The sequence below is a fragment of the Mugil cephalus genome, chromosome 12, assembly GCF_022458985.1.
Source record: "Mugil cephalus isolate CIBA_MC_2020 chromosome 12, CIBA_Mcephalus_1.1, whole genome shotgun sequence".
In the NCBI taxonomy this organism is placed as follows: Eukaryota; Metazoa; Chordata; class Actinopteri; order Mugiliformes; family Mugilidae; genus Mugil; species Mugil cephalus.
In genome coordinates, this window is record NC_061781.1 from 1,798,929 (window position 1) to 1,824,705 (window position 25,777).

At 41.7% G+C, this 25,777-nt stretch overlaps 1 protein-coding gene across 1 annotated transcript in view; it reads left to right on the top strand.

Moving 5' to 3' along the window:
- The first annotated feature begins 749 nt into the window (after nucleotides 1–749).
- Nucleotides 750–25,777, top strand: part of vwa8 (von Willebrand factor A domain containing 8) — a 71,288-nt gene continuing 46,260 nt past the window's right edge. The window contains exons 1-20 of the mRNA XM_047600732.1: nucleotides 750–1,060; nucleotides 2,260–2,337; nucleotides 2,422–2,552; nucleotides 2,855–2,965; nucleotides 10,035–10,202; nucleotides 10,568–10,732; nucleotides 10,984–11,033; nucleotides 11,119–11,227; nucleotides 11,317–11,421; nucleotides 11,546–11,674; nucleotides 13,071–13,205; nucleotides 13,294–13,371; nucleotides 15,613–15,773; nucleotides 15,924–16,037; nucleotides 19,498–19,681; nucleotides 22,315–22,392; nucleotides 22,476–22,591; nucleotides 22,673–22,773; nucleotides 23,117–23,223; nucleotides 24,613–24,684. Coding sequence (XP_047456688.1) covers nucleotides 922–1,060; nucleotides 2,260–2,337; nucleotides 2,422–2,552; nucleotides 2,855–2,965; nucleotides 10,035–10,202; nucleotides 10,568–10,732; nucleotides 10,984–11,033; nucleotides 11,119–11,227; nucleotides 11,317–11,421; nucleotides 11,546–11,674; nucleotides 13,071–13,205; nucleotides 13,294–13,371; nucleotides 15,613–15,773; nucleotides 15,924–16,037; nucleotides 19,498–19,681; nucleotides 22,315–22,392; nucleotides 22,476–22,591; nucleotides 22,673–22,773; nucleotides 23,117–23,223; nucleotides 24,613–24,684 — 2,331 coding nt within the window. The 5' untranslated portion in view covers nucleotides 750–921. The remainder of the gene's footprint in view (nucleotides 1,061–2,259; nucleotides 2,338–2,421; nucleotides 2,553–2,854; nucleotides 2,966–10,034; nucleotides 10,203–10,567; nucleotides 10,733–10,983; nucleotides 11,034–11,118; nucleotides 11,228–11,316; nucleotides 11,422–11,545; nucleotides 11,675–13,070; nucleotides 13,206–13,293; nucleotides 13,372–15,612; nucleotides 15,774–15,923; nucleotides 16,038–19,497; nucleotides 19,682–22,314; nucleotides 22,393–22,475; nucleotides 22,592–22,672; nucleotides 22,774–23,116; nucleotides 23,224–24,612; nucleotides 24,685–25,777) is intronic.

Consider the following 25,777-nt stretch of genomic DNA (forward strand, 5'->3'; position numbering starts at 1 on the left):
CTATGTTGTTGCTGTTTTAGGCACGTAAATTTACAACTGCGGCAAATATCCTTCGACCTTCATATATTAATAATGAATGAATAAATAAATAAATAAAACTCAACATCATCACTCAACATGTATTTGTCTGACACTGTAAAACTATTCACTATCAGGGATCAATGAAGTCTTATCTTTCATCAGTCATGCAGTAAAAGAAAAAACACGAATTTACTTTCTTTACATTTCAACCCTGTTCAATTGAAAAAAAGATTAAAATTTAAATATAAAACCAAAATTTAAAGCTTAAACCATCCTTGAAAATATGAACATACTGACCACATGTGGCTATTTGGTCTAAAATATTTTGAAATACGCTTCAGTGGCAGCCTACAGTATATGTTTAGCAGTCTCACATAATCACCATAAAATAGATTTAAAAAAAAATAGGAAATATAAAATAGGAAATATAAAAAGGAAATAAATAAAATGTCACAAACTTCTAACAAACTTCCATTATAATCTAAATAAATACTTATTTTTAAATATTTTTTGTTTTGCATGTTTTGCATGTTTTGCACTGGAGCTTAGAGAAATCTGAAATAAATAAAAACGGGAATGCTAATCTTCATCTGGATAAACATCGACAAATAATTATAAATAATTGTATTCATTTTTTAAGAGCAGCATTTTATAGTTAGTCACATTACGGTTGTATTAACGTTGTAACAAACGGAACTCTTGTCAACCGAAGAGAAGCTCACACGGAAGACTTTAGTTCCGGACCCATTTGTCCCTTCGGTATTTTCTTCCCAGTCTGAATCCGAGCTGTCAGATGTTATGAAATGGGCAAAAGGCCGGGTCAGGACATACCTTGAGAAGAAGTGTGAGGCTTTCGTTTAATAATATCGTACCTCGCATGGCGACACAAACCGCTTAAAGATGCACTCTCAGATGGTATGTAGCGGCACAGCGGCGGCCGTCGCTGCGAGGAGGATGCGGAACATTTTTGGTTCCGTCCTGGGAAAAGACGGCTGGATGTGGAGAACTCATGAGGTCAAACTTCTCAACACATCCGCAGGTCAGTTTGATTTAAATGAAAAGACGACAAGTGCAGAAAACGAAGAAACGAATTATAAATGGCTCAATTTTATGTCAGTATAATAGCTAACCAGCTAGATTATTAATTAGCTACCCAGTTTTTAGATTATAATGCAACTGTGTGGTTGCACAGAGACAAAGCTATGATGATTATATAGTTTTTATCGTTATATAGTTTTAAAATTACTTGAAGCTGAGAACATGGCACCACCAAGTAGCTATTAGGTGAAAGGTTAAAAGCATGTGTTACAGCATGTGAAAACAATGACCTGCTAATTTAGCCCTGGCTGAAGCTCTCAGCTACTAATGACCGTTGACCGTTGTATTTATTTTAGATTTACAACCTGTTTAGTCACGTTAGTTAGCCAAGATATTTATCGCCATGGGGTTAAATTTATGGTAGAAAGGAAACTTTGAAACTTACCACAGTTTTTGACGTTTACTGGTTTGTTAACGGTTTGTTTTTTTTTTAACCAAAACTAATTTTCCCTTGACTAAACACTAAGCATGTTTGTGTGTGCGTGTGCGTGTGTGTGTGTGTGTGTGTGTGTGTGTGTGCGCGTGTGCGTGTGTGTGTTTACCATGATACATTTTAGCCTAATAAACATGGAAGCCAAAAGTCACATTATGTTGTCGTCATTTCTTGGGATACAGTCATATTTGTGCATGTTAAAATCAAACAATCATTCTCAAAAGATAGGACAAGATAAATTAGGTTAGATAATCTATATTGTTGTACTAATTTATGCTTTATTTGTTAGACTGGTGTGTTGTAACGGTTCTACTGAATATTGAGTTTCTCTACTGATCAGTTATCTTTGAGGCTGTTAAAATGAACACGTTGATGACACATTAATGAAAATAACTTTTATACACCACACATTCATTTGTTGTTGTTGCACAGTTAATGCGGACACATTCTGTTATTATGATTGTAGTGTGGGAAAACAAAATCCGACTTGAACATGAAACAGAATATGGTATTATTTGTCAGCTGCTAAACACAATTCTTTTTTAAAAAAAAAAATGGTTTATGGTGATGTTGGTTGATATATATTTTGTTTCTGAGTGTGTCAAATGCTGACACTACTAAAAAATGAGTAAAGAATCACTGTTCTATCCTGATCACCTCTTCTCTTGTCTAATTAAGATGTTCTCATGTGTTTTTCACTTTTGCAGGTGGTACTGTAAAAATTGGAGAGATCACTTATAAACTCAAAACACCCAAAAGTCCGGAGCTGGTTCCTGTGAAACACAGTATGTAAAAAAATCTGTGTGTGTGTTTGGACACAGTTCACAGGTATGTCCAAATGAAATGCTTATTTGGTCTGCGGTTGCTAGTTTCAGACTCCCTGCCGCAGACAGTGATTCAGCACCTACGATGGATTATGCAGAAAGACCTTTTGGGCCAGGACGTTTTTCTCATCGGTCCCCCAGGACCCCTGAGACGATCTATAGCTATGCAGTACCTTGTGAGTGTTCTTGTTATGCAGACACACTGACACATATGACAACAGAACAAACATACTAGAAACATTAAGGAAGTTGTATACACTGTCAGTTGTTCAAAGGATGAAAGTGAAAGGGCAATGTCTAAGTTCTGTACACATTTGTGTGCTAAGATGTGATTTGTGACAACAGATAGAAGCATTAATGAAATTTACTGCTGTTTAAAATCTTAATAGTTCTTTCTTTAGCAATATCTTTTTACAGTTCTTTCATTTTATATCGTATCACATACGCCTGAAAAACGATTTCCTTTGTCGATAATTAGGAGTTGACAAAAAGGGAAGTGGAGTATGTGGCTCTGTCCAGAGACACCACAGAGACTGACCTGAAGCAGAGGAGAGAGATCCGATCAGGAACGGCCTTCTACATAGACCAGGTAACATCTGTTTCCCATTGGATTTATTGTCTTTTATCGTAAGCAGAGTTTAAGGGTTAACCCATGATACCATAAAAGTTTTTGGATCTTATTATTATGTGGTTTGATTGCAAACGTGGATGTATGCTTTTTGACAAAAGTGCTGCTGGAGCTTAGTCTGGTAACATTGACAATTCATTATGCTTCATGTTTCAACTGATACAGAGAAAAAAATATTCTCTGCTTGCTGTTTGATAATCCTACAACTAGGCATGTGCCAATCAGATTTTTTTTGCTTCCTGAACAGATCTTTAAATATTCATTGTCGGCCGATCCAAGTCCCGATCTGATCTTGAATAAACAAAAGTTCTTCCTCTATAGATTCCTAAAGTCTTTTCTTGTCTCCTCCTGAGTCGACTGGATTCAGTCCAATAAATCTTTCTGTCACAGTTTATGTAGTGTGGAGAGGGTAGCTTGTACCTTGTGTTCTCTACTCCAGAAATGTTCTGGTCATCCAACGCTGCCATAAACTCCCTAACTGTCTCTGGAACATTCTCCTTGATGTTGTCTCCAGGAAACTTTTCTCTTCTTTTAAATGCGGTGTTTAAAAGAAGAGAGGTGTTGATTCGTCTTCCTCTATTTAGATTTTTAGCAGCTGTGGTGCTAGCCAACCACCACTAAAACAGAAGTAGTCATTGTTTTCTTTTTTTTTTTTCGATTGATACTGTTCCGATACAATTTTTTTAAAAATGCCTAGATCTGCCCCGATGTAGATAGATTAAGATATTGTCAACAAATGCCATAATCACTGTCAATTGTTTGTTCATTAAAGTTGTTAAGCTGTTGATGTATGTTACATATACATAACATATTACACATTACAGTGGATTCCAAAGAGCTCACTTCTCAGATGCCAGCCATGTTTTTTTTTTGTGCCACTCAGATGAGGTGTCCTTTTCTGTCCATCACAACATAAAGCCACGCCCTCAAATGATTTCATTGGCCAGGCAGATCTTTACAGGAGCAGAATCAGGTCCCAAAGGAGACTCAGTACAACAAACTAACAAAAAAAAATCTTGTGATTCAATGGCCTAGTCTCAGGCGATTAAAAGCAAATATCCCTTTACATGACATTTAGATTAATTACAGTAAAAACTATTTAGAATAATTTCGGATTCCGGCCTAATGTCTGTATAATACGATGAAGTCAATGAGGGAGGAAGAGAAATTTGGCATCTTGCTTCCTGACTCTGAAATACACCAACTATCATTGGCATAGATAGATGTTCTCTTCCATGCCAGCGTTTGATCAATTAAGCTTTTAGCAAACATACACCCCCAATCTGTAGATTTTCTAAGTTAAGTAACCATAGAAACAAGCCCGGGTTCTGTGAGGAGAGCTCTCTGTTCATTCTTCACATCCACAGAAAAAGAAATGAAATCCAGAGAATTGTAATCATTAAACTCCAGCCAGCAGCAGACAACTGATGCTAAGCTATGATACATATTTAACATTTTACTTTACTGGCTTCATCGTTAGTGTAAGAAAATAAACTGGTTATTTATCATTTTTAGTGTATGAAGTAAACATCTGTATTTATCTGTATTGCAAACACTTGGACATGTAAATCATTCAATTCAGTTCAGTTCAATTCAATTCAATTCAGTTCAATTCAATTCAATTCAATTCAGTTCAGTTCAATTCAATTCAATTCAATTCAGTTCAATTCAATTCAATTCAATTCAATTCAATTCAGTTCAGTTCAGTTCAGTTCAGTTCAGTTCAGTTCAATTCAATTCAATTAAATTTTATTTATATAGCCTCAATAACAATACAAATTGTCTCAAGACGCTTTACAAAAAAAAACGGTCTGAAACCTCCAGAGGAAGCCTGAAGGTGACGGTGGCAAGGAAAAACTCCTGTTAAAAATCATTTAACGAGTCAACATTTAAAACTCTACTGATGTGTCGAGTGTTTCCTGACCGAAGCCCCGCAGTGGTCAATTTGGGTAAAGTCAGCATCAGAGGTCTCATTCCCCAACAGAGGTCCTTTGAGCCGGATACTTGACTACTGCAGAACATGTCATCAGACAAAGATACAATGCCTCCCCCACATACTGTTGCACAAGATCAATATGCAAGGCAATGCCATGCAATCAAGTACGTAGAGGACTACATCCTTGCCTACCATAACTGGGCCCCTGCCTTTCCTCCCACCCCAACAATGGAGAACATGAGGAGCAGAAAGGAGCAGCAGTCACAGCGGACAGGGGACAAGAGGATGCAAGTTTTCGTCTTGGTAACAGCCCCAGTCCAGGTGAGCCACTGAGCACCACCTCACTCATGCAACTCGTGGAATCCATACCAGGAGTGAGAGGAAGGAAAAGGCCAAAATAACTAAGGTCATCAACAAACTTCATCGCCAAAAGTTGCTGGAGCATATTGTGAAAGGTGCCATGTCCCCCCAAATTCAGTCGGAGTCACTAATACATTCATACATTCACTCCCTAAGCCATTCCCTATCAGCAGAGAAGCAGGTGCACAACAGGGAGCTTCATACTGTAAGACTCACACCAGCAAATGTGATCTCAATAATAGAAGGAGAAGCTGAGCTGACAGACTACACCCCTGCAGTCGTAAGTAATAGAGCAGGATCTGCATTCACACAAGTACATTCAGCCTTTTTCCAAGCACCCAAGCTCCTCCTGTCCAATCATCTCATCTAGTAGAGTATCGCCAACCTCAGCCCCACAGCAGCCCATGAAGCAATCCAAGGTAACAGGGATACATCACAGTGAGGATGAATTTGCCTCAAGACACCCTCTTCAAGCGCAGCAGCTGTACAACACAACTACAGCAACACAACTACAGCCCCTCTGTACAAGCCCATAGCTTCATATCACAGACCACAAACAGCAGCGGACCATCACCACCACTTGCCCTAGCAGTGAACACCTCCTGCTGCTTCACAGCTGTGGATCCCAATGACAACCTCCCTGATGGTACGTGAGCAGTACTCCCTGAGTACAGCTCACGGAAGGAACTGGTGGAAGCAGCGCAACAAGCTCTTGAGGCGGCAGCCACAGTTCCAGCATGCAGCCAGGTCATTAGTCACTGAGAGGCAGAGGTCCTCCGACTGAGAGGACATTAAGCACATAGCTTCTCAGGAAATGATGCTGCCCTTAAAGCACAGAAACCTGTGCCAAATCACAGTCATCTGTTGAGCCTTTCTCCGCAGTGGGACGCTGCAACATGTCTCATCCGCTTGCAGAATCCAAGCGTCAGTGAGATCCTCTCAATTGTGCTTGACTCAAGGCATGCAATGGGTCTACACTGAACTACAGAGACAGTATTGGATTTTGTGGATTTTGGTGCTGGAGAGTTCCGTACCCCCACAGCATCTCAGACTTCTCTGTCCACCCTTCTATTCAACTGGTATTGACTGTTTTGGGCCTGGTGAAGACAGGTAAGAGGAAGCACTGCGGTGTGATCTTCAAGTGCCTCATGACACGAGCAGTGCACATCGAGCTTCTGAATTCTATGGATGTGGATGTCTTCCTTTTTGCTCTTCGTCGTTTCATTGCCAGGCAGGGTCGACCAAAGGAAGTGCTATCCGACTGTGGTACCAACTTCCGTGGTGCAGAGAGAGAACTGGGTAGGCTTTCACAGTCATGGAACCAGAGATCAACTGGAGGAATACCAGACTGAGTTCAACCCACCTAACACTCCCCAGTTTGGTGGCACATGGGAGAGAGAGGTGTGGTCTATTAAATCTGGCCTCCAAGACGCTGTGGGCAGCCAATCCGTTTCAGAAGATGTTCGGCATACATGGCGACACTGTCAGACACTAGTGGATCAGTTTTACCTTCAGTTCACCTGCCTCATCGAGTTTCCTGTACTTTAGGATGACACTACAGACACTTGAAGAGTCCCTGGTCTTGCAGATTTACAAGCAAATGTGGGGACGGCTGTTAAGAATTCTTCAAGTTAGGACCATTTATGTGTTGTTTGCTCCTGGTGTATATTTGCACTCTGTAAAATGTCCACTTTCACTCGTTAGTATGATCGTGATTTAGCATCATCTAGGCTAACTGAGTTGTTTATATGGCTGTTAGTCTTTAGATTAATTTCAGATGATATATGCATGTTAACATGACTCACGGTTAAAACAGCAATTGTAAAACACTAGGTGATTGATGTTGGTAAACATATTTTTATTTACTGTATTTTTATTCAATGTGTTTTTATTTACTATGTTTTAGGACACCGTATTTAATTAACAACAATATTCAAAGATAAACCAGTCCTTTATTTCTTGTTATATATTTTTCAGAAACTGCTTAGTACCCAGTACGCATCGCTGTACTAATACAGTTCTTCAGTAAACATTTAAAACTCTACTGATGTCTCGAGTGCTTCCTGACGAAGCCCTGCAGTGGTTAATCACAGTAAAATCAGCAGCAGAGGTCTCATTCCTCAACAGCTCCCTTTCACTGGTGTGGAGTGTTTTTTCTACTTTCATTGATGGTGTGGTGGCCTGTCTGAGACACATTAATCATCTGGGCCTTCACACTACTGTTGTGGCACTTTTTTTTTTTAAACCTAACACATTTTTTTCTAATTTAATAATGTTCATGGTTTCTGTTCAGACTGCTCGATAAACATCCATCCTGAGAAATCCAATCACAACTGTGCCATCTTTCTGTACGGGTGGGAAATAAAGACACTGGTCATTATGCAATTTAACACCATGTGGCTCCCTATGCACTGATCAGCCACAACATTATGTCCAGCGACGGGAGAAGTAAATAACATTGACCATCTTATGACATATCGTTCTTCTGCTGGGAAATTTTTGGACCTGGCATTCATGTGGAAGTTATTGATCAAGTATCTGTGAGTTGATCCACAGAGGTCCCTCCCCTCCACCCATAGGACCCAAAGGCCCTCACTCACAACAGTCTGTTGCCAGACAAAATATAACAGCAGAACTATGTTCACACACTTCCCTCCTGTGCTCTTAATGTCCAGCACTGGCAATTTGATTTCATTAATTTATAACAGCATCTGTGACACCTGTTGAGTGAAGTAAAACCGTGAAGTTACATCATCTTCTGTGTGAGCCCGATGGGAACATTTTGGCCATATTTGGGCTTTCTTTTAGCTTCGGCTCCAAATCGTTTTAGAAAACAAATGTTCATGATTATGCCCAAATTCTCAGAAACTGTATGTCTGAGCGATTAAGCCGCTTCCTGCTTCTTATCAACTGATGACGCCGACGTGAATCTGTGAACACACGTTATCATTTCCAGCAACAAGTAAAGCCTGCCAACCTCTCCAACTCCCTGAGGTTCATCCGCCTCCCACATCCTCATCAGAAAGAACTCCATTGTTTCCACGGAAACAGCTCAGGCATATATACAGCAGTATTGATGATACTAATATGTGTAAAAGAATTGCTTGGTTAAGGTACGACAAATGTATGTGTGGTGATCATGTGTGTTAATATTTGCCCTGCAATTATATGCGTATAGGAATGCACACATTATAGCATCTGCCACTTGTTTTAAGGACTGAAGTCATGTGAGTGTGAATTAGAAAACCTTTCTCTCTGAGAATAGTTTGATAGGAGGTGTCTCTGTGTTAACTAGAGCACCCAGGGATTCCTAAGGGCCCTGTGCTAATTCGGAGCCCCATATAGACGCTTAGCGTGTCAGGCCCTGTGATAACACTGCTGTGCCTCTCCTCCCCTCACATACCTCCACTTCTCTTCCAGTCTCAGCTCATCTTCAGCTCTTTCTCTTTTTACCTCCTCGCCTCCTTCCAAGAACCCCCCTCCACACTTGAAAAGGACTGCTCGGTCAGTCTAACAGAGCAATGTGGTAAAGATGAATGGCGGAAAATTGTCCAGATGTGGTTGTTTAATTGAGACCTGTCCACTCAGCATCAGTTACATAATGGTGACAATGAAATTGATTGACATAGTAAACAGTTTTTCTTTTGTCAAAAAAACAGAAAATATTCAAGATGACTCCATTTATAGAAGCAATAAAATGGAAAATGTCCCAGGGGATATATCTTATATGAACTGTAGATTTAGCTCTTCTAATCAAATATGTCCCTTTCCCAGTTAGTTTATTTAACTGAGATCACACAGAGCAGCTGCTGGAGATGAAATGGAAAATGGCCTATATCACTCTTTAGATTAACACTCACAGTGACATCCATTATGGAGCTTCTGCTAAAAGCGTCTCGGTATCTGTTAGGGCGTTTTTCTTTTTTGTTTTTTTTTTGTAATTAATAAATTTTTGTCTTCTGCTGCATGGTTAGTGTCAGACGGAACACGAGGCCCATCTGTGTTTCCCCCCTCTCTCTCTCGCCTTCCTGCGTCACTTGCATTTCTACCAATTATCTGATTACAGCGTTTGGTGCTGAAAATGGATCAGGAGTTAAATATAGAGCATCTGGTCCTCACTATAGTTTTACTGCGGCGCTTCCCACACAACCTGCCACGTATTTACATGTTAACCTAATTACACAGCCTCTCGTTCTGCGGTCCACCCAGACAGCTAAAGTTTCCTGGCTCTTGACGTCAGACGTGCTTTTTGATTTCTGCAGAAATGTGCATCGCATGTACACACACACTTGCCGTGTAAACTGAGCCAAAGCTTCTTATCCCACATTTGGTGGTAAAAAATAGACCTGTTGCTGAAAAGGGCTTACACTGTTTTTAAACTTTTGCTTCGAAAGGACGTTCTGAAAACAATAAACTGAGGATATCCTCAGGAAAAGCTTTATTGCAGGCTTATATTTTCATTAGATCACAGGCAGTAAGAAGTGACAGACAGTCAGGTCTTTTTATAAAAGCTTTTAGTTGTGTTAACATTTATACAGGGTCAGAGGTCGTCCCAGACAATGCAGCTGCTAATTTTGACCCCAAGCTTGGACCGATTGCAGTAACGAGGGTGTGTTTGGCTTTTAAAAGAGCCATTTCCTGACATTAGCGTCTTCCCCTCCGTCCATATTATTTCACAAGTATTGATTGACCTGACCCCTGGTTTGCCTTGACTTCCACTGTGTTTGTCCCCAGTGCGCCGTAAGGGCAGCGACACATGGCCGAGTCCTGGTCCTGGAGGGGTTGGAGAAGGCAGAGAGAAATGTCTTGCCTGTCCTCAACAACCTGCTTGAGAACAGAGAGATGCAGCTGGAAGACGGACGCTTCCTGATGTCGGCGGAGCGTTACGACAAACTGCTGCAGGTCAGGGCAGTTTATTAATGATACGCAGAGACAATCTTTTTGAAAAATGAGAGCAGCTACAGACATCTCCGTGTCTGAGTGTCATCCAGCGGACCCCTCTTTACATTTAAGAAAAAGTGTATTTTTATGATCGAGGCTGTTCATGAAGCTGTTTCTATTTCAAGCTTCACACCTAAGCAGTGAATGTTCACACGACTCCTACAGAGTTCTTGGTGCAGTCTACGGATTTAAAGCCATGGCCGTAAATACTGTGACATTCGTAGACTGTGCTTGTTACGTGGAGCTCTGTACCTGCAGCCTCTTTCATAAAATGTGTCAAAGAAACGGGTCAGATTTTGAGTGTATCAAACCCCGATATATTGCAGGATCACACTAAAGAGGAGATGGACAGCTGGAAGATCGTCCGTGTGAGCGAGGACTTTCGGGTCATCGCTCTCGGTCTTCCTGTTCCTAAATACAAGGGCAACCCGCTGGATCCTCCTCTACGCTCCCGCTTCCAGGCCAGAGACATCTACTACCTACCGTTCAAGGTCAGTCCAGGAATTCAGAGATTACCTAAGAGAAACATCACAAAAATGGTCCAGCAAGGAGAGAAAAGAGGGCAAAACAATACACGTATAGAACATTGATTTGTATATAAACTGAAGAAAATGGCAAATAATTACACCGGAAAGACTGAATTATGTGTCAGTGCTTTATTTTAAAGCTTTTTTTTTTTTTTTGAAATTTTTATCCATTCATCAGAATCTTCTTCAGCCTAACATCTCAGCTTTTTTTTTAGGACCAGTTGGAGTTGTTGTACACAGCAGGACCAAATATTGCTGCAGAAAGGTAATTTAAAAGTTGACACAAATCGTTCACGATCTTGGACATTTTTAAATGTCATTAGTTCTAAACAGTGTATACTGCGCGTCAGGGTGTCCCAGCTGCTGTCGCTAGCGACGACTCTGTGCTCCCAGGAATCATCCAACATGGGCCTACCTGACTTCCCTGTGGACAACCTGCTCCCTGCCCTTCACGTCCTGGTGAGAAGCGAAGGGAAAAACTAAAATGAAAGGATAAAACAAAGAAACACCTGTAGTAAACAACGCTTGTCTTTTCTGTGTGGTTGCAGAATGCTTTCCCCATGTTGTCCTCACAGCAGCTAGTCCAGAGACTGTACCCCTACGACAGCATCTTAGGGAAGGATGGGCGCAAGGCGGTGGAGGGAGTACTAAGTGTAAGTCCAGTTGCGAGGTCACTGGTCAAAATATCCTCTGCACGCTTGGTCTAGTCTCATTGTGAAATAAAGTATATTCAAATGTATTGTTTTTCTCCCCTGATGTCCTCTGTGTCGTTCACAGCGGTTTGAGCTTCTGGATGGTCGTCATCAGCCAGCACCCAATGCCATCTTGAGCGTGTCCGCAACGAAGGATCTCGGGGGCCAGGCAGATGTCACATTACGGGTCGCAGACAAGGATGTCACCTTTCAGGTACTGGTGGAGTGTGTAGACTAAACTTTGCGGGCGAGCCGCTGTTAAAGTGGAAGTTTCTGGTAAACTGACCAAAGTTATATTTATAAAGGTTTTTATGCCCTTCACAAGTTTCAAATTCAAAATTTCTGCACAAGAAAGACTTGAAGCATCAGGCAAGTCCTGAAAGAAGAACCTAATCAGGCAAATTAAACTGAAATATTACACTTGTGTATTTATTTAGCCATAATCTATTATTTGTTCATGCCTGTGAGTTAAAGTCAGTGAAACTTTTTTTTCCACTATCTGCTGTGACCTCCTTGTGCAGCATTAACATTAAATAAATGTTTCTGGTAACTTCTGATCAGTGTCTACAGCAGCTTGGAGGAATTTTATCCCATTCCTCAGAATAGAACCACTTCACTTCTGGCATGTTGGTGGGTTTCCTCACATGAACTGCCACAACATTTCTGTTGGATTGTGGTCAGGACTTGAGCCGTTCCAAAAGGGTTTTGCAACTCACAGAAATGTAATATTGGCAGTTTTCATTAGAATTGCCATGTATAGTATTTGCAGTTTCATGTGTCTGGTTGGATTCTCTTGTGTAGGGAACCTGTAGTCGGGAACTGTATATATAACAATAGAAGTTATTTGCAGAACCAATTTTTAAAATGCATTTTTGTTCACTGCTTCCTCCCTTCTTCTTCATCCCCACCATCACTATAAAACTATGTGCAGTGATGTTTTAGATTGTGACAAACAACAAGAAAACTTTTTTTTTGGACATTTTAGCTTTTATTTGAGAGAAACATTATAGAAAAAGAGGAACATTTTTAATAATTCTCAGACCGGACAATCTTGACTGTCCCCATGGATCCGATCACTCCATCTTTAAATTATAAACTGAAAAACATGTTCCAGACATAGCAGAGACTTTGAATCTGTCACAGAGATTTCCTTTGTCACATGGCAGACCACACGGAGAAAGACAGACGGACAGAGAGACGGACAGAGAGACAGAAGTCAGATACTCTGTATCAGCAGCTTGGCCATGTTTCCTCACAGTGATACTGTGTAACACAGTCTGTAAATATTTTTATCAGTCCTTAATTCTTCCTCTTGGAAGAAAAAACGTCGTGTCACTGGGTAGGTTTGGGAAAGAACTGAGATCTGTTCCAGACTTTTAAAGAGCAGTGGTGCAAATCTTCCAGTCAAACAGATAATATGACTCTTATTAACTCTGGGAAGCTGTATAGCAATAATCCCTTTGGCTCCTGACATGAAGTGCTATATGTCTCAAAGATATGCTGGTGACGCTGTTGCTGGATAATGCAGCGATGCTCATCATCCTCTGACTCTATTTAAAATGGATATTGTTCCTTAATTTTGTTGTTGATTGCTGATCTCTTGACATCAGGTCCCAGCAGGTGCCAAGGAGCTGCGTCCGCCCAACAGCAGCCCTGCCTTCATTAATACGCCCAGCCACTCCAGGCTGATGGCTGAGATGATGCAGTCACACATGGTTAAGGACATCTGTTTAATCGGAGCCAAGGTAGCAACACATGGTGCTCGGCACGCATGCACACACACAGTGAAGGCTAGCTCTAATTTTAATAACGAAAATGATTTCTGTTTCACAGGGTTGTGGCAAGTCGGTGATTGCGAGAGAGTTTGCTGAGATCCTGGGTTACAGCGTAGAGCCGGTCATGCTCTACCAGGTAAATGAGACATTTTGAAAAGATCTCTGGAGAGAGACTCTTTCTCTCTTTCTCTGTCACACAGTCAGTTATTAATGAGAGAATCCTCAACCATATGTCCATCCTTTGACCTACTTTGTTAAAATATACCAAGCAGCTTCTCACAATTTTCACTTCCTGTAGCTAAATCTGTCCTTTATTCTTTTATATTTGGCATCAGTTTGCTTTCATCTAAGCAACTTGACATACACTGATCAGGCATAACATAATGACCACCTTCCTGATATCGTGTAGGTCTCTCTTGTGCCTCCAAAGCAGTTGTGACTCATCAGAGAGTGGACATGAATTCCAGGTGCAAAAGTTTCCTAGCAGAACATTGAATTGTTACAAGATGGTCAATGTCATTTACCTCTCCTGTCTGTGGTCATAATGCTATGGCTGCTCAGTGGGAATCAAACGTTAACATCAAAGAAGAAGCTTTAGGAGCAAATAGCTCAGAAACTGTTCCATCGATTTTTAACTCCACTTGTTACAATCTTGGTTAAATTTTTTTCAGTGGAGGTTTGCTTTAAGACTCTCTATACCATTGTCTGTGAATCTGTGTGTGTATGTGTGGAATGTAGTCATGTGTGTGATGATTGCGCAGGAAGTGGGTGTGCTGAAGTTTTATGTATTAATGCATCATGCCGCAGCTATTTTCAGCCGGCTAAGGTCAGGGGTGACTTGTGCTGCGGGAATTGCGGAATCCTTCACCAGTCAATTCATCTGGTCAGCTCTGAAGATCCCATTTTTGGAAAAAACAAAGTGAAATGTAAGGCAAGGGTGGCTGGTCGTAAAAATATGAACAATAATAATCTCTAAAAGTGCTAAAACAGGGATATATGGCCTGGATTTACCTCCATATACACCAATATAATCCCACTTACTGATTAAATTTGAGGTGAACTCGTACAAAGGACGCCTACCTACTGTATGAATAATCCCTTGGTGAACCAGTGGTCAAATCCTGGTTTTAAAAAAGGCAAAACCACAATTTAGAAATAGCCATCCATCTATTTTTGTCCACTTATCCACAGTCTGGTTGTGGCAGCAACAGAATAAGCAAGGTTCTCAGTTATCCAGGTCATGGCATATCCCATGAAAGCTGAAACAAGAATAACTGGACTTGTTGAGTTTTCTTTCAAGACGTTTCATCCAAGTAGTTTCTTCACTTTTAAAATACTGGTGAGGAGTTTAAATAGAGACCTCTGTGGGTGTTACCCATCACTAATATTCTAAACTAATTCTAGGGGCTACCCTAATGAAGCTTCCTCCGGATAGCTGCACTCTTCGTCCCATTTTAGACTTATTTTAGACCGATTGTCCAGTAAAAAGACTAAATTCAATTTAGCAGCTCCCTGGTTCAGAAGCAAAAAAAGCTATAGATGGATGGATAGATAGATGGAAAGGTAAATGGTTACTTTTTGTAATCCTGGGAAAACAGGGACAATTCACACAAAATAAATAAATATATCTTTATTGAAAAAGATCAAAATCTATGTAATAATATAATTGAATATTAAAAATGAAATGAAATGAATTTCACAACCAAACAACCATGTACAATGATCAATACAACATAACTAAACGTAAAAGGTTTGATTAGTATGAATCCAGGCACCACATGCCAATCTGAGCCAGTGCAAAGTGTCTCTTTTGCACTGGGAACAAATTATACAACTCTGCCCGTGTTCCTTCCTCTACCTCTGCCTGAGCTGTGACGTGTTAGTGTGATACTAAATATCAGTCATGCTCAGCACACATATACACAGCAGAAAATTGATGTTAAGTGTTATCTATAAACGTTCTGCTGCTATTCCTGACTGTCTTTTGCACATCTACAAACCCTACCTCATACAGGAAAACTTTGTGCTGCTATGTCTACATATACACTGTATATGTAACATAGCACATATATATAACACTAGCAAATGTCTTCATCCGCTGTGCACTTTTGTTATTGTTTGTTAATTGACAATAAAGCTGACTTTGAAGTGACTTTGATCCGTAAAGGAGAGGTATCAAATTTGGACATATCTGGATTCAGATCATTTGTGGACATACAATAGTTAGAAGAAGACAAAAAGGAAATATGGAGCAAGACAATCTCAGCTTCCCTTTCTTTCTCCCTTATATCTCTTTCTGCTCCTTTTTTTGTTCCCTTTTCCCCCACCTTTACCACCTGCCTCTTATTTCCGTTCCTCCTTTCTCTTTGTCTTCTAGGACATGACTGCCAGAGACCTTCTCCAGCAGAGGTACACTCTCCCAAATGGAGACACGGCGTGGAGGCCGTCTCCGCTCGTCTCTGCTGCCATTGAGGGCAAGCTGCTGCTCCTGGATGGCATCCACAGGGTCAACCTGGGAACCCTGGCTGTACTGTCAAGGTACTTCAGCTGAAACACTTCCACGATTTACTCGCCAGGCTTTTTTTAGAACACTGTTGATATTAGTGCTTTCATCCTTTCTGTACTCTCCCTCAGGTTTTAAAACATGTCTTAACTCCCCCGCTCTCTTTCCACTGCTCTCCATCCCAGGTTGCTCCATGACAGGGAGCTGGATCTGTATGATGGAACCAGGCTGCTCAGATGGGACAGATACCAGACGCTGAAAGAAGAACTGCAGTTTAGTGACGAGCAACTGCAAGAGAGGTATATACATACACACACAGGTCAGCACATGGTGGTGGGGGAAAGGTCAGGAGAGTTTATATAATTCACTGAAACTCGACAGGTGTGGTCCATGGCTTTTTGAAACTAATAATAACTATGCTCATAAGTGCTTTTACATGAGGGGAAATCAAGAGAGACAAATGATGCTCAGATTTGTGTTGATTGCGTCTTTTAGTGTTTTAAGGCCGATACATAATCTGCGAGGAGCGAGAAGTTTGTTCTCACTCGCCGTTATGGAATTCTTGCAGCTTGTTCTCAACACATCAGCCGGGCAGAGCTTTTTTTCCAGGGGGTGTCCAAAAAGCTTTGGTGTCCAAAGCGGGGTGAAATGCTAGCAGCCTCTCTTGAGCTTCCAGATCTGTGTATTGTGTGTGGGTGCATGCTGAATGAATGCTGTGATCTGATGACACATGGTCCGACTGGATGGCATTCTAAAATAGTAAGAAAAGTGCTTCTTGTCATCCATCTCCCACAAACATCATCATCATCATCATCAAAACACATGGGTGCTGGGTGTCAGGTCAGGTTGGCCCACAGTGGCGGCGCTTGGCGCAGTGGCTGGAGAGTCACCCTCCATCGGACCATGGGTACATGTTGTACAATAAAATGTACAGTATAATGACAAATAAAGCACTTTACCAGAACTTAGCGTGTGTGACTGAAGCTGCAGTGGGAGGGGCCTATGACGACCTACCTGGAGTCTGGCACTTGAGTTTTTCTTGTGCAAAGTACGAATTACCTTTTGCTCAAGAACAAATTTCTCCCTATGTAAGAAGCTTTAAGGTTCTTTTAGAGTAGTGCAGGACCTAGACACAGTAACCGTTGCTCGTAGCCTACGCCGGTGTGATACATTCATAATTCTGCGCTCGTCAGTCTGACTTGCTCTGTAACAGCCCCACCCAAACTTTAGTTGCTGTGGTGGGTTTTTGTTGCCAGTCAGATCAATTTTTGTTTCTACTTCCTGCTTCACTTTCAATAATCTCTGCTCTGCAACTCCCCCCACTGAAAGCTTCACCATGAAGCCTGAGAGTAAAGACTCATGACTGAGTAAAGTCTGACTCGTGCTGGAAAAACACCACCAGACAGCACTGTGTCCTTTTTGCTAGTCAGGTTCATTTTTGTTTCTACTTCCTGCTTCACTTTCAACAATGGTGGCTGAAACTTTTGCCGAAACACAACAAACATGCAAATGTTTGTGTCTCTTAACCTCCTCAGTTAATCTTACCAGTTCCTTTTGTAATCCAAAACAATCAATTCAAAAATTGCGTAGATGGAGAAGCTGACAGAAATACTAAAGAGAAAACTCACTACTATCAATCGGACCAATCACAAGTCTTGAGCTCTGCCTCGCTGCAACATGTAGTTAGATCTCTGGGGAGGTGCACATCAGCTATGGCACTAAGGTCTGCATGAGTGTCTTTGTTTACACCATATCCTTTGTGTCAACTTAACACAGACGCACTTAGTGTCATCATCGCTGAGTTTGAGTATGTCTGAAAAGAGATGATTGAAGAAAAAATATAAAACACAAGAACTAGGGTATCTAATGTTGTCATTGGTTCCTGAGATTATTCTAGATCTAGTTTCATATGATGTCCTCTGTTATATGCCTTTTAAATCCAATCAGCTTTCAGCCCTGATGAAGCTTCAGTTATTTTTCAGATCTCCCTCAAACGTGGGCTAACATTGCAAGATTTAAACCTATTTTTTTAAACGCAGCCCTGATGAAAACCAAAGGAAACTCACACGAAGTTAAGATTCATTTGTTCTGCAGCTTGTTGTTGTTGGTGTGTGTCTGAAGGAGGGGTCTGTTACCAGGTGTTCAGGCTGAAAATAGAGCTTGAGTCTGAGGTCTCTTAGGTGGGGTGAGCTAAGAATTATGATCTTTCACATCTCCTCCACCAAAAATACTGTGCGGTGGTTTATATTAACATGCAGCGTCACCGATATATTGTGTGCGAGTGACTGTTTTAGTCTTGACCTTAGCTGTTCCCTGTATTTGACTCATGCAGTGTGTTTATGTACATGCATATATAAAACATTTGTGTGTACGTGTCTTAAAAAAACCCACCTAAGGTGGTGGGAAGGATGTTTGTGGTGGGACGTCTGGGATGGAATAAAACCCACTTCCTCTTCCTCCACTCATGTGGCTCAGACGAAGTGTGCATTTGTGTGTTTATGTTTGTGTGTGTGATTGTGTCCATCAGGATTCTCTGTGCGCTATAGTACATCTTGAATCCCAACATTCAGTTTCCCAACATTTAATATTCCTAGGAGAGCGGGGACGGGGTTATGGTGTTAAGAGAGTCCTATCCGGCCCATGGCATGAATTTACAAAATGTAAGGAAAAAAAGAAAAAAAAAGGATAGTGTAACATTCTGTAACAAAGAAGCAAAACTGGATGAACTAATAAAGACAAATAGTCCTTCCACAGCCTGGAGGGGTGTTTGCTGTCATAGCCCTGTCACCCTTACCCTCTATCAACTTCTTGAGGCAGTCACCTTCTCTGCTGGTGACACACTATCACACCTCCTCCATCATGGTGGCAACCACACATGTAGAATAACTGACATGGCTCACCTGTTAACCCAAAACCATTCCAGATGCCTTCATCGTGAACACCCCTCCAAGATATGTAAGGACTATTTGACCAATAAAGAGAATGAAAGAGTGCTGCGTCACATGAACTGGCCTCCTGGAGATGGTTTGGGATGAGTTGGACTGTAGGAGACAAACCATTCCACGCCACTACCTTGTGAAGCTGATAGAGAGAACGCAGTGGGTCTGCACAGATGTCATCAAAGCGATATGTGAAGATTGGAAAATATAAAACATATTCTAGTTTCTTTAACAGATTTTTGTGTACTGGATAGATCCATAAGTGTTCCTTCATAGTTCTGATGTCTATAGTATTAATATACAATGTAGAAATTAAAATGAAAAGTAGAAAAAACAAATAAAAGGAGTCAAATTCGAGTGTTTGTTAAATATATGAGTCTTACCTCATTACATCCATTGCGAAGCTGAATGTATAGAGCACTAAAGAGTCTGTGTGAACACAGGGTCAGGAGCAAACTTCCTCCTGACCCTTTTAAATGAGTAGTTGAAGACATTGGATAAGAGCCTCATGTATGAAATATCCTCCCACACATTCATCCAGTGGCAACGATGATGGCTAGCTTTCGCCCACAGTGGAGTAAATATATCCCGTCGTGGTGCGGGTGTCTCTGTGGTTTGATTCAAGGGGACAGCAAAGTCCATTTCTATCAGAGGATTTCACGTCTAGCTGTCAGAAGTCGTGCTCTTGACCATGACGTAGATTTGATCGGACACTCTCACAGGCGCAAACACGTCTGTGACGAACGCAATGTGCACCTGCGTTTCACATCTTCTCCAACAAGGCCAAACAGATGTTTTAACTGTGTCTGTGTATTTTCAGATCAATCTTCCCCATCCATCCATCGTTCAGAGTGCTGGCTCTGGCCGAGCCCCCCGTTGTGGGCAGCGGTGCAAGCAGCAGCAGAGGTCAGCAGTGGCTGGGCCCAGAGCTGCTCACTATGTTCCTCTACCACACTGTCACACCGCTGGCCAGAGCAGAGGAGATGGACCTCATACAAGGGCTGGTGAGTCCCCATAAACAGCTCTTTTTTTTATATACACTCACCAGACATAGGGCGACACCGTGATGTGGTGGTTAGTACTGATGCCTCATAGCAAGAACGTTTGAGTCCAGGTTCGGGGCCTTTCTGTGTGGAGTTTGCACGTTCTCCTCGTGTCTGCGTAGGTTCTCCTACTGTCCATCACTGCCTAACACTGCTTTTTAGGTTCATTGGTGATTCTAAATTGACCGAAGTTGTGAGTGTGAATGGTTGTCTGTCTGTCTGTGTTAGTCCTGAGATAGACTGGAGACCTGTCCATGGCATACCCCGCCTCTCACCCTGGGATAGGCTACATGTCTAAGTAACAGCCACATGTAACTACAGGGGTCTAAAAGTTTCCCTGCAGAGAAACTTTTTCACAAGATCAAAAGGGCAATGTTATTTACCTCTCCTGTCTCCTGGTCATAATGCTGTCGTAGATCGCTGTATATAGCAATAATAATAAGTCTTATATATATATACACATATACACACATATATATATATATACATATATATATATATATATATATATATATATATATACAGTGGGGGAAATAAGTATTTGATCCCCTGCTGAATTTGTAAGTTTGCCCACTTCCATAGAAATGATCAGACTCTGGTTTTTATGGTTGTTTACTGGTTATGGGTATAGACAGAATATCAGTCGAAAATGCATAAAAAACACACAATCTAAAAGTTATAAATTGTTATGTATTTTATTAAGGGAAATAAGTATTTGATCCCCAAGCACAACACAAGTCAGTACTTTGTAGAGAAACCTTTGTTGGCAAGCACAGCGATGAGACGTTTCTTGTAGTTGGTCACCAGGTTTGCACACAGCGCAGGAGGGATTTTGGCCCATTCATCTTTACAGACAGTCTCTAAATCCTTCAAGTTTCTTGGCTGCCTCTTGGAAACTCGGAGCTTCAGCTCCCTCCACAGGTTTTCGATCGGGTTAAGATCTGGAGACTGACTAGGCCACTCCATGACCTTAATATGCTTCTTCTTGAGCCACTCCTTTGTTGTCCTGGCAGTATGTTTTGGGTCATTGTCATGTTGGAAAACCCACCCACGAGGCATCTTCAGTGTTCTTGCTGAGGAAAGAAGGTTTTGTCCAAGTTGTTACAGTACACAGCTGCATTCATTGGCCCCATAATGCGGTGAAGTTGCCCTGTACCCTTTGCTGAAAAACAGCCCCAAAACATGATGTTTCCACCTCTATGCTTAACCGTGGGTATGGTGTTCTTTGGGTCATACTCACGTTTTTTCATCCTCCAAACACGGCGGGTCGAGTTAATGCCAAATAGCTCAACTTTGGTTTCGTCAGACCACAGCACTTTCTCCCAAGCCTTCTCTGAGTCATTTAGATGTTCACTGGCAAACTTATGGCGGGCCTGTACATGTGCCTTCTTGAGCAGGGGGACCTTGCGGGCACTGCAAGAGTTCAATCCATAACGGCGCAGTGTGTTGCCAACTGTTTTCTTGGTGACGGAGGTCCCAACTGCTTCCAGATCATTAACAAGCTCCTGCCGTGTTGTTTTAGGCTGCTCCCTCACCTTTCTCATCATCATCCTCACTCCATGAGGCGAGATTTTGCGGGGAGCTCCAGACCGAGGACAGTTGATGGTCCTTTTATGGGTCTTCCACTTGCGAATAATGGCACCAATAGTTGTCACCTTCTCACCAAGCCTTTTGCTGATGGTTTTGTAACCTATACCAGCCTTGTGCAGGTCTACAATCTTGTCCCTGACATCTTTTGACAGCTCTTTGGTCTTGCCCATGGTGCTGTAGAAGTTGGAATGTAAGAAACTGATTCTTAGAGCAGGTGTGCTTTATATACATGACGAGTTAAGATCAGGAGTATTGGTAATTAGTTGACTGAGCACAGCTGCGTGCCACATGCGCACCAGCCAATCTGTAGGAGCCTGAATTCTAAGTGAATTGTTGGGGATCAAATACTTATTTCCCTTAATAAAATACATAACAATTTATAACTTTTAGATTGTGTGTTTTTTATGCATTTTCGACTGATATTCTGTCTATACCCATAACCAGTAAACAACCATAAAAACCAGAGTCTGATCATTTCTATGGAAGTGGGCAAACTTACAAATTCAGCAGGGGATCAAATACTTATTTCCCCCACTGTATATATATATATATATATATATATATATATATACATATATATATATATATATACATATACATATATATATACATATATATATACATATATATACATATATATATATATATATATATATATATACATATATACATATATATATATAAATAAATAAGACACCAAAGAAGTTAAGGTTCACTTGGAGACAGGACATCCAGAATGTAAGGAAAAATCAGTTAGAAAAAAAAATCTTATGTACAGAAGTGGAGACTTGCCTTGTGGAGAACTTATTTCTCTGCCTTAAACCCATCACCTAAGAGCAGTGATCAGCCCTGCAAGGCATCCTGGGAGCAGTTTGTGAGGTTAGGTGTTTGCTCAAAGCACCTTAGCCATTGATGTAGAAGGCTTCTCTAACCACTAGTCCTCTACTGTATTTCTCAGTCAGATTTTAAATCTTAATTGTCATTCCTTCTCTCTCTTTTACTAGACTCCTAACGTTTCCTCTGAAGCAGCAGAGCAGCTATTACATCTCACACACAGTCTCCGCCAGACCAACGACCCCACGGTAAGCCTGCATGATTTCACCACTTCGTCTCCACCACCAGTTTGATTGAAGGCATTTAATTTGCGAATTGTGTGTGTCTCCAGGCGCAGTCTCTGGCCTCGTCTCTATCCACCAGACAGCTGTTGAGGATCTGTCGGCGTCTCTCTCAGTACCCTGAGGAGAGCATCGCCCGAGCCGTCAATAAGGCCTGCCTCTCCAGGTAAACTCACCCCCTTTAGGTTGTTGTTGTTAGTGTTTTTATTTCCCCTTTAATGCTCTAGGATTGCGTGTCTTGTTGTAGGTTCCTACCCAGCCTGGCCCGGGCATCTCTTGACAAAAACCTCGCCAACTGCTCTATACAGGACACGCAGGATCCCTCTCAGTACACTCTTGATTATCGCTGTGAGTTCCAGTCACTTGTTCAAACAAGTAGTTCTCAAATTACACAATGCATCTTTCCTACAGCCAGTTCACGATGCAGCCTTTTAAGTTTGTACAATATGCTTTTGTAGAATTTTCCATTAATAATTACTACTAACATGTACAAATGTATAAGAATTAAAAAAGCAGACATTTACAGTATATACATAAGATGATAAATAATAAGATGCAATAATATGGATGGAAAACATTGACATGAATAAAGAATTATGTCTTACAGAAAGGAATTGTTTTATTATTATTATTATTTCTCACTGAATGAAGGCCATTATTATGACAGACACACTCTTTGTTATTTCTCCAGGTATGGTAAAGGATGGGGTGTTGACTATTGGCAACGTGTCCACTCCCATCTACAAACCCAGTGAGAAAATGAAGATTCCAGACGTTCTCTTCTATGATAATCCACAGGTGACTACACACGAGTTTGTCCACATTGTGTGTCTACATCTAAGGCAGATCTGTAACCGTACCACATACCTTTTCCAGTGTGGCTGTTACAGAAGAATGTTGATCTACAGGACATGACTGAGATTATATGAGATTATATTACAGATCTGAGTTACGGAGAATCTCACTTTTCTTTCTTTCTTCTCTCTTCTGTATTCATTGTTCACCTTCTTTCTCTTTATCATTGACTTCCTGTCTTTTGTTACATCTATCTGTTCCTCTGTCTATCCATTGATCTATGTTACTATCATCCATCCTCCCCCCTCCATCTATCCATCCATTTACACAACACCCTAACTACAGAACTATGGTTCTCTGTCGTTGACCTCTTTTTGCTGTAATCCATGAGTCTTACTGGATAATGAAACAACATGGCTTTAATTCTCCGATCCAAAAGACGTTTAAAAAAGAGAAACAGGGTTTGAGAGTTTTGTGTCGCTGCTTATCCAAGTATCTTCTTCTTAATTCTCCACTATGAGTGTACAGCGACAGCCATGATTCCACTGAACACTAGAGCATAGACTCTTAGTTGTGATGCAAAACGAGTCCAGAAAACACCAGGATCAGATAAAAGCCTCCTTCAGGAAGTGAAGACTGTTTGTGTCTTTGCAGATTTCAGACACTGAAAATGCGACGGCCGCGGCTGCTTTTGTGTGCATGAATGGGTGGGTGTAAAAACAGGCAGAACTCCAAGCTCTCAACAGACCTTTTCTTGTCATTCCTCTGCCCTGCTTTTGTCACTGTCTGCTTTCAAGTGATTTTAGGAGAACACACAAAGCAATTTTGTTGATCTCTTCTATGGACTCTCACCTTAGTGTTATGACCAGTTCACGACCCACTCTTGCCCACTGCCTGCTATTAAAAACATGCTGATTTTATGTTAAGCATTTATACGACAGTCTTTGTGTATTTAGACGCTGGGGTCTCATGCCTGGTTCCCATCTTATTTGGCCCCAGTGTGACTAAACCACAGCGTGCCCAGAGAGGAACTAGCCAAGGAAATGACACTCTGACATCCTCTGGCAACGCCAGTGACGCTATACGACCCAGATTTCTCTCTTTCTCCCTGTCCTCATTCTGCCCTTCTTTCTTTTTTCCTCCTCCTCTGCATACTTGTGAAATAAAAATGTGGAAGAGATGGGATGAGAGGTAAAGAGGATGCCCTACTTTTTCAAATGACCTGTTTTCTGAAAGCCAACTTTCAAATTTGTACGCAAAGCCGTCTCAAGCAAGGACACCAAATAATACCCGATTCAGTTTTCCACCCTCTCCATCTGGGTTCTGTATCATTTCTCAAAATTCTAAATTTTATCACTTGAACGTGTTTCGTTTTTTTGATTGTTTCTGCAGCACATGATGGTGATGGAGGACATGTTGAAAGACTTCTTATTAGGAGAGCACCTCCTCTTGGTGGGCAACCAGGTGAGTGACACATCAGATCTATTGCACTTATCAAACCTTTGTCCGGGAAGGCCTAATTCTGATCTCTCACTGTTATGTCACGTGCATCAAACAGAGGTCAGGCTTGTGTTTGCAGAGGGGAGTTTGTTTAGCGAAGTAGACCACGAATGTCAGCACATGTCACATTATGAAACAGATCCCCCTGCGCCCTGATGTCACCCTGCAGCTCCACACGCTCCTCACAGCTCACTGTGGGTGTAAGGACACATGTGGCACTTCCTTTGGGACACTCCGTGCCCATGGTTTATTCTTAATGGGCAGGGTTAAAGGGAGGACAGAGACATGGTGCTTGCCTTCTCATTAGTGTGTATGAGTTGGCTCGGTGTGAGGGATGTTCAGCGGGGGAGGCCGTTTGCAAATCTGAGTTCGACCATGCATGGGTGAAGCTGAGACATTGAGAGCTGTCAGAGCGGCTTACTGATCATCTGGCAGACTGTGCTGAGGGATTCTGCAGAGAGGCCTGCCCAGTGGGAAGCCAGCGGGAGTCCCAGAGAACAGCCCCTGTCAGAACGCAGCACTGTCAAAGCTAAGGGACACACTCGGCTCCCCCCGTCAGCGCCGCCTCTCCACACATGGAACGGACACCTTTTGGTCTCCCTCTTTGTCACTGAAATACACATACTCCAGCCACAACATTATGACCACTGACAGGAGAAGTAAATAACATTGACTATCTTGTGACAATTCAATGTTCTGCTGGGAAACTTTGGACCATTCATTCGTATAGATGTTACACATCTACCACCCACCTAGACCAGACCAGACACCCCGACCTCATAGTAATGACACTCCTTGATGGCAGCAGCCACCCCCAGCAGGATGCAGCCTGACACAGACACACACACAAAAATGAGGAACAACTCAAAAAAACATGCAGCACAAGGTGCTGACCTGGCCTCCAAACTCACCAGATCCCAAACATCGCCTCATCTCACAGGACACAAAGGTCCCACTAACAAAATTCTGTTGCCAGACACCACAGACAGGCCCACAGGCCCATGTCCATTCCCTGATGAGTCACAACTGTTTTGGAGGCACAAGAAAGACCTACACA